The 9,692-nt window shown below is 36.0% G+C and overlaps 1 protein-coding gene across 1 annotated transcript in view; it reads right to left on the bottom strand.

Moving 5' to 3' along the window:
- The window catches only part of LOC106877388 (EF-hand calcium-binding domain-containing protein 5), a 207,420-nt gene that overhangs the window by 189,078 nt on the left and 8,650 nt on the right, over positions 1 to 9,692 (bottom strand). Inside the window, exons 2-3 of the mRNA XM_052976829.1 lie at positions 4,883 to 5,394; positions 506 to 662 (exon numbers count right to left, since the gene is read on the bottom strand). Of these exons, the coding sequence (XP_052832789.1) occupies positions 506 to 662; positions 4,883 to 5,346 (621 nt within the window). The 5' untranslated portion in view covers positions 5,347 to 5,394. The remainder of the gene's footprint in view (positions 1 to 505; positions 663 to 4,882; positions 5,395 to 9,692) is intronic.

Here is a 9,692-nt window from a genome sequence, read left to right as displayed (position 1 = left end):
ATATATATATATATATGCACACACACATACTTTCTAACAACTGTGTATATTGAAATGTGGGAAGCAAAATTGATAATTTGTATGCTTCTACAACTTAGCTACATTCGTGCAACTGTTCAATGTCAGTTACAGTCTTTTAAAGTGTACAATAATAAGAAGCTACCACATTGTTATATTAGCTACTTCAAAATGAATAAGTTCTTTATCTTCCTTTCTTTTTCTTTTTATATAATCAACAATGTGATCAATATTAGAGAATTAAAAAAAAAAATCAATAATAATTCAATATGCTGATGTCCTACACTGAATATTGGTATTGCACTATTTGCCCATCAATAGCTTGGTTCTGCAATTAGTTCAATGGTCCTATATGTTGCCAGTGGCAAATAATCCCAAGACACACACACACACACATTCTCAGTGCAGTAATGAGGAGAAATAAGAGAGTAAGCTAGGCCAGAGTACAATTTTGAAAGTCATTTGACCATCAGATGGAAATACTTACAGAAGATGTGTGCAGCTGAGGTTTGTCTGGATGAAGCCACAGAGCGAAATGAGCAACCAGCAAAGCTTTATGTCTAAGCCTTTCTTCTCGACACCTAGCCTTTGTTGCTTCTCGTTTCAGTCGTCTCTGTTGAATTTGTTCTTTCATAGTCATTAAACTGTATGGAAAGTATGAGATTTACTTCCAGAAAACGTCATGTAAAATTAATTCTGACATATGAGTAGAAAAGGTAGGAAATTAGACTAATTGTTTCATAGAATTTAATTTCATTCTCCCATGTTCTGAGTTCAAATCCTGAAAGGGTTAACTTTATCTTTCATCCTACTGAAGTTGATAAGACAAGCACCAGAGGAACACTAGCATTTATTTAATCATCTCTGACAGTCACCTATTAAAATTGGCCTTTTGATTCAGTAAGTGACTGTTTGAAAACAAGGCAAATTTACCAATGGCAAATTATTGGTGATGGTTAAAGTTGCTGTGCCTACTATTGCTGGAATGGGTAAGGAAGAAACAACTTTCTGTTGGGATTCAAAGAGACCAAAATTAAATAGTGACTGACAATACAAGTGTCATGTCACAACCAGTAAAAATAATGGTTTTAAGTCTTGACACAAGGCCAGCAAATTCAAGGGGAAAGGTGAGTTGATTACATTGACCCCAGTGTTCAGCTGGTATATATTTTACCAACCCTAAAAGGATGAAAGGCAAAGTTACCCTCATCAGAATTTGAACTCAGAGCACAAAAACAGATGGAATGCTGCTAAGCATTTTGCACAACATGCTAATAGCTCTGCCAGCTCGATGCCAATAACCTGTAAAAGTAATGTTTCCAAGTTTTGGCACAAGGCTAACAATTTTGGGAGGAGGGGGTAAGTCAATTACATCGACCCCAGTGTTCAACTGGTACTTATTTTATCAACCCTAAAAAGACAAAAGGCAAAGTTGACTTTAGCAGAATTTGAACTCAGAACGTAAAAAAGGACGAAATTCCCCTCAGCATTTTGCCCGGCATGCTAAAGGTTCTGCCAGCTCATCGCCAATAACCTGTAAAAACAATGTCAGATAAATTAAATAATACAAGGGTACAGAACAATAAAGACAAATCTTTCCAGCAAAAGAATTTAATTCAATTAACTAAATAGTTGGAAAGAACAAGTTAATGTAATCTTCAGTCAGAATGTTTAAAAGTAATACAACATACAGATACACATTTTTTGGCAAGATTGGGCATGGTAGGACAAATAATAAATATTACTTTTTTTGTGTGTGGTGTATACGAAAGAATATATATTGTAGTGATGTATTTTGCTGAGTTACAATAAAACAGTCACATGTTCATAATCATGTTCTGTTCAGTTGCTATAGAGGAGTCCGTATATAGTACAAAAGTTCTTATAAAGAAGAATAAAGTAGTGTTCAAACTTTTTTCCCATTCTTGTATGAAGGAACTAACTGGATTTTCTGGAGCAGGTTAGCAGAAGCTCAAAGCAACTGGTTAAGTTGACGCAAATGCTTCTATACCCATACGAAAAAGGGGCTTGGAGCTACTTGTAATTTATTTGTGTAAAAAAATGCAGCTAAATTCTGGTGGTAAAGGTAATTCAGTTGTATCACATGATTGTGTCCCTAGATGATGTCATATGTCCAAAGTTTACCTGAAATGTTTGAACCAAAAATGATATTGAATGAAAAGACACATTTGAATTTGGAAGAAAAATAATATTTGTTGTATTTCAATCAAAATATATATCTAGGTGAAGAAATATAGGTAGGCTAATGGTAGATTCCAGCATCTGTTGTTTGCTTCTGAGATGTATCCTACATTGTGACCAAAATGTGCTGGAATTTAGCACTATTTATTTTCCCTGTGATAAGGATTTGAGAGAGAGAGAGAGAGAGAGAGAGAGAGATTTCCTTCATTAGATGGGACCAAAAGTTGGCTGCAAAATTTCGCCCCCAAAAAATGTTTATTAAACACTATAAATTAATGAAAGACTTGCAAGTTATACATTACCTGAGGACAGTGACTACTGTGTTTACATACATACACACACACAAACACACACACCTATAACTATGCTAATAGCTTAGGAGTGAAATTTAGGATTCCTCGGTTTTCTGTGAATCGATTTGGATAAACCTTCTCCCAGCTGGTTTGCACATTATGGCAACACCATTATTGCTTTCATTATTCTGTGTAACATCCTTTCTTTTTTATTTCAGATTCTTCAGTCTTTGGGTGAATCATGCTAATAGCGCCTCTCCTCTCCAAGAACAATGTGATGTAGAAAAAGCCTTAACAATGAAGAAAAGTCTGTCATCATCAAGGAAAGTGCTAAAGGCACCTCTCTTCATGTCATTGCGAAGAAGTTAGGTTGTCATGTGGATACGGTCAGACGATTTCTGATGGACCCTTTGCCAAGGAAGAAATGATCTAATTGTGGGACCTCCATGACTGTGACAGCTAGGGATTTAAGGAATATTGGCTGCAAGTTACGTGGGAAAACCTCTAGACTTCCTCATGTACTGCACACCACCAGAAATTGCATCATTGGGATCATGGCTTCCATGTGAGAACCCCTGAAACTGCCTCTTTTAATGCCCTCTCACAGGAGTTCAAGGCTTCAATGGGCCCAAAAGTACATGATGTTAGACATGAGTTGTGTTCTGTTCACTGACGAAACCAGGGTGACCCTTGATGGACCTGACGGTTGGGCAAGTGGTTGGGTCTATTTTGGAGATGAGCGTCACCAATGCTTACAATGTCAACAACAGGGTGGAGGAGTCATGTTGTGGGCTGGTGTCACTGAGGACAGACGTGTTGACCCAGTCAGGGTGCCTGAAAGGGTGAAAGTGACCACAGCTGCCCACTGCAATCGTGTGAAAAAGGTCTTGGCTCCCTGGCTAGATGACATACTGCTGTCACTTTTAAGGAATCTCATATTCATACATGACAATGCTCCCTCCCACTCTGCTAGGACCACCCAAACATTACTAGTTTCATGGCATACAAGGTGAAAGGTTGATTGTGTGGCCACCAGCATCTTTGGTCCATCACTAAACAAGATGTTTATGCTGATGGACACCAATTTACATCGAAAGTTGTCTTATGGGCAACCATGAAAGCTGCAGCAGAGGCAGTCCAACCTGCTACTATTAAGAAATGGACAGATTCCACAACTAATAGGGTTTTTGAAGTTATCCGTCAAAATGGCACTAGTGTGGCTAAATAATTCATTATGTCAATAAATGTTATAATATTATTATGGTTTGCTGTTAAATATATACTCAATGTATGCTTAATATGTATCATTACTCTTCAATTTCTGAAAAAAAAAAGTCTCGATGGGCTATTTTCATTCAAAAGCTATTAGCATGGTTCACCCAAAAACTGAAGAATCTTAAATAAAAAAAAAAGGACAGAATAATGAAAATATAACAATGGTGTTGCTATAGTGTGCAAACCAGCTGGGAAAAGTTTTATCAAAATCAATTCATAGAAAACTGAGAAATCTTAAACTTCACTCCTAAGTTATTAGCGTGGTTCTGGGTGTATACACACACACACACACATATACACACACACACACATATATACATACACACATATAAAAACACACACACATATATACACACATACACATATAAACACACACACACACACACACATATATAAACACATAAACATGTGTATACACATATACACGCACACACACACATAGATAGATGTAGATAAGCACACATACACGCATATACAGAAATGCATGCACACAGCTCCCTCCCTATGTATGTATGATGAGGAGGATTGGCCTGCAAGAGCCCTGTGTTGATTTCACATAAAAAGCATTCATGCTGGTGCCATGTAAAAGTGCTCATGTCAATGCCACATTAAAAGCACCCAGCACATACTATAAAGTAGTTGGCACTAGGAAGGGCATCCAGCCATAGAAACCAAGCCAAATCAGATTGGAACCTGGTCCAGCTCTCTGGCTTGCCAGCTCTGGTTAAACCGTTCATGCCAACAAGGAAGCCAGATGTTAAAAGATGATGATGGTGACAATGAATTAAATGAAATACAGATAGCTATATATTAGTGTAAATTAGTACAGATCATAAGAGGTTCTGAACCATCTGATTCCAGAAAGTCAGTGTTGTACCTGTAACACCTGTGACAGAATACAAGATATGAATATTCCAATCAGCAACCTAGGACTCTATAAATTCAGTTCAGAGCATAACAGTCCTCCAACCTGCCGGATACTGTCAAACTGTCCATCCCATGACAGCATGGAATACAGACACTAAATGATGATGATAATGGTTCCTACGAGAATAAATTCAATTATGGAAATATGGAGAAAAACAAAAATTAACCTTTTCTTTTTCTCACTACTAAACTGCTTGTTTACTTTTTTGGTAACATGCTGCAACATCTTGATATAAGCTGATTGTTCTGACACGCTAAGGTTCCGAGGATGATTCCGCAGCATGAATTGAGCAAGGAAGTTCAAGGGGTTGAAATTTGGGCATAGATTCTTGTCTTCAGTCAGTCCCTTTTTTTCAACTTCCCTCAAGAGCTTCTCAACACCCAAAATCAAAGTGGGCAATAATTTTTCAGCAATTGCAATAAATTGCACCGAGAGATCTTTCTCCTCTTGAAACCAGTCATAGTGAAAGATATGGTCTGGGATCTCAGAAGCCATTTTAGATATGTAGTCTTTTATAGTGGTGTCTTCTACATTTTCAGCTTTATTCTGCTTGATGAGTTTCTGCAAAGGAAGGCTGTCCTCTTCTAAGGTGAAAGTGCTGTTTCTTCGCTCAGCAAATGAGTCAGTCATGATGAAAATAACCTCTGTAACTCTTTTATTTCATTAGAAAATTCAAATCTAAAATGAAAAAGAGACAAACAAAAATTAGTCATAAAAGCAGTGGCTGTTACATGAGGAGTTCCAAATTTACCACAACTACTGTCTCCTGCTCTTTTGGCAGTATACATTTCCCTACTCACTAAACCCTAAATATGTACTCCTCTAATTTTAGAGTGGTGAAGGAGGAATGATTACCAGTAAGAAATATTTAGCCCCAAAAATAATTGTTATATTAGCTGGTATACCCTTTTACTTGTTTCAGTCAGTGAGCTGTGACCATACTGGGGCACTGCTATTATCCAGATTACTCAGTTAAACGTAATGCTTATGTTTTCACTTTGTTTTGAATTAATCATGCATTATCTCATGGTTGCAAAACTTCAATGATGCTATTGGTTACTTTTATAATGACATTGTAGAGTAAGTGTGAGAGACCAGATCTGACCAGTTTGAACATAAAACAGGAAGACTATTTGGGCCAGATGAGGCCAGTTTAAATGCTAAAGAGTAAAAATAACAGAGGTTTAAATTCAACTTTTTCCTGGCTTTTACAATTTTATTTTTAATGTTTAAAATCTTAAAAACTTAAAATAAACTGAGATATTTATTTTGTTTTTTCATGTTTTTTTTCATGGAATGAAGAAATAAAAACTGAAAATGAAATTCAACCATAAAATTGAAATTTAAACCCAAATGCATTAAAGTTTCAGTTTGTTGCATCTTTTTTCATTTCATTTCAAGTCTCATCCCCTTTTATATCTTTTTGGTTTATGTAAAGAAAACAAATCTTCATTGTGTTAGTAGCAATTGCATATCCCTGCAACGAAAGAGTTATAGCAGTGGAGGTTTTATTCCTGGCAAAGTCTGAAGTGAAGGATTAGACTCAGTATCACCACCAGAATCATTGGGAAGCAGTATGGCAAATATACAATTTGGATGAAGGAAACAATTAAGCAATGATCAATGGTGAAACTCACATGATTTTGGAAGATGAGAATTGTAATGACAATACTAATCAGGGTCACCTAGTTCCAAAAGTGAACCATTGCTAGGAGGAATTGGGCCCAATTAGAGAATTTTCAGTGGGGCCCTCTACTCAGCAAAAGCTGGAGTTTGATGTTTTTATTATTCGTGTAGTAAGCCAGTTACAGCTAAAAAGTTTTGAGGACTTGAGGCTCCACCATTAGCCACAATGATACACTAAAAATCCACCATAGCATTCTGTGCCTAGCAAGTGCACAGAGCCCTCTCTTGGTGCAAGGCTCAATTTGAACAAATCTAATTGGCTTAAACCCAGCACTGGCTAGCATCAATAGAAATGGCAATCATAGATATCATTGATGTTTTTTAGTCATCAAAAAATGATGATGTAATCTGGAGAAAAAAGAAACTTGAGCAAAAATTTGCATTTCTATAAACACCAACAATTTCAATTTACTTACAACACCTTCAAAATCATAAATAAGGAAGAAGTAAAAATAGGATGTTAGTCACCTTTTTTACCCTCCCCTCAACCTTTTAAAAGGTATTGCAAAAAGACTTGAACTCCTGGTGATTCTTCACTTTTCAAGATCTTGTGAGAATACACCAGAATGGTTTTCTGTTTATAACTTTTATAGTATAACTTCCAATAAGGACATAAGTTAAAGTAATCATTAAATGAAAGCATGTTCCTGCCATGGTGTCTATCTGCAGGTTAACTGGACTGAGCTGCGTGATGCAATGATCGGCCATGACAGTATATAAACCACAAGAACTTTAACAAACAGTATAAAATCCTCTTCGCTTTATACTAATTTACACTTGGAAAACAGATGAAAAGGAAAGTTGTGCTTCTTCTGCTTATTTAATTCACTGCATGTAGAATATACAGCATAGATGAACGTCTTATAGAACCTGGACTCCTTACCATCAACAATTTGATCAAATTGAATGGTGCTTAGTTCCACACAAGGCAAGGAGAATGATATGCTTTGCACAGATACAACGGTTCTGACATACCTATAAAAGATTTCAATGTAATGCAACATGGAATAGGAAGTATTGAAGAGACTACTGCAAAAAAATGATTTTGCTGCCAATAGCAACAGAAAAAGGTTAACCTCCAGTTTCTGACCTGGTCACAAAAATGAAACAAAATAATTGTGTAATAGGTGTAAAACAACATGTAGTAAATGAATATGCAACAGAAAAAGGACACTGGCGAATGGCAGGGAGAGAGACAACTCAGAAAATTCACATCGGGAATGTTCCGAGTCCTCTCACCACTTCCCTGTTCATCGGCGCAATTTTTTTCATCATATTCGTTTACTACACATTATTTTACACCTCGTACACTATTATTTTTCAATTTTTGTGACAGGATAATTCACACGATTTTTGTGACTCGAATAATTCATACAATCCAGTAAGCCACCTTCGACAACCGGCCACAAAAAAAAAAGAAAAATTGCAATAGGTGTAAAATAATGTTTACTAAATGATTATGAAAAAAGAAAATGTGTGCTGATGAACAGTGGGGTGAGGACAGGACTCAAAAAATTTACATGATCAAACTCACAGGACCCAAACCTCAACGTTAACACCCAGTCATAAAAATGAAAAACAGTGGAAAGTTTTGTAATTAGGGGCAAGGTAATATTTAAAATAATTTGCAGAGTGTAAGATGTCTGTAAGCAATTTCAGAACAGCCAAAACTGCTTCACTGCAACATTTAAATTTCATTTGTGACTAAATATTTTCATTCTTTGAAACAAAAATTCGTGCTGCATCTGTTTTGTCAGTGAACAAGTTGTGGTTTCAAAACGATGAAAATATTTAGACACAAATGAGATTTAAATGTTGCAGTGAAACTAACGGTTTCTTTTTTTTTTGTGTGTTCTTGAATGGCTTACAAACATCTACGCTGCAATTGTTTCTGCTAATACCATTATGGAGAAGACAGAATCGAAAAAATTTTGTGTGCAAATTTTTGTTTTCATCTTTGTTTACAGCATAGATAATTTTTCCTCTGAAATGCCACTTTTGCCCTCCAGGACGCACTGGTTAGCCCGAGGCTATAGTTGAAGACACTTGCCCAAGGTGCCATGCAGTGGGACTGAACCCAGAACTGTGTGGTTGGGAAGAATATCCATTTTCTTGATGGAAAAAATCGGACCTTGTGAATTTTCCTGGTCCTCTTCCCTGCCTTGTTCGCCAGCATGCATTTTTTTTTCATATTCGTTTACTACATGTTGTTGTACACCTATTACACTATTTATTTCCATTTTTGTGACCAGGTGTTAATGTTGAGTTTTCGTATCTTGTGCGTTTGATCATGTGAATTTTCCGAGTCCTGCCCTCACGAGTATTTTTTTTCTTTTTATAATCATTTAGTATACATTATTTCACCCCTATTGCACTTTTTCTTTTTTATTTGGTAGCCGGGTTACTAGATTGTGTGAATTATCTGAGTCCACACCTCACCCACCCCCATCACAAAAATTGAAAAGAAATAGGGTACTAGGTGTAAAATAATGTGTAGTAAATGAATATGAAGGAAAAAATTGCACCGAAGAATGGGGAAGTGGTGAGAGGACTCGGAACATTCCTGATGTGCATATTCGGTTACTACATATTGTTTTACACTGATTACACTATTTATTTTCTCATTTTTTTGCCCAAGTCAAAAACTGGAGGTTAACCCCGGAAAATTAGACTTTCTTGTTGAGCAATGTTAAAAAGTGTAGGATTTAAAAAGACCCACTTGTTGAAAAGATACTCCAAATAATCACATAAAACCTGAAAACAAATACTTCTTTATTATTCTAAAACCCCCGTGGAATGAGAGCACCTAAACCATAACTTGCCTGAAACTGGTACCGCTTTTAACCCATCGTTATCACAAACCAATATATTCAACCGTCAATATTTCTTAATTTCACTGATTGACTGCATCTCAGTTTCTGACAAACTGCATACATAAAGTCAAACTTTTTTTTAAAATTTATTATTAATATAGAAATTTTAAAAAGTTTGGTTAATGTTTACTTTAACTCCTGGCCACCAACACACACACACACACACACACACAAAATAAGTGTAACAGGTGTAAAAAATGTGTATTAAACGAATATGAAAACAAAAAATTTGCACCAATGAACCAGGTGGTGGGAAGAGGACTTTCGGAAAATTCACACAATCTGATTTTTTCCCTCATAACTTTTAGGAAAATGGATATCTTTTAATGAAATTTTATATAGACATCTTTCAAACGGCATAGAATATGATTATAAAGAAATTTGCGCGGAAATTTTTACATTTATTTTTCGTTTGAG

This window comes from Octopus bimaculoides, chromosome 25, assembly GCF_001194135.2.
Source record: "Octopus bimaculoides isolate UCB-OBI-ISO-001 chromosome 25, ASM119413v2, whole genome shotgun sequence".
Taxonomy (NCBI): domain Eukaryota; kingdom Metazoa; phylum Mollusca; class Cephalopoda; order Octopoda; family Octopodidae; genus Octopus; species Octopus bimaculoides.
The sequence above is the reverse complement of the archived record's forward strand: the minus strand, read 5'-3'. Positions and strand labels throughout refer to the sequence as shown.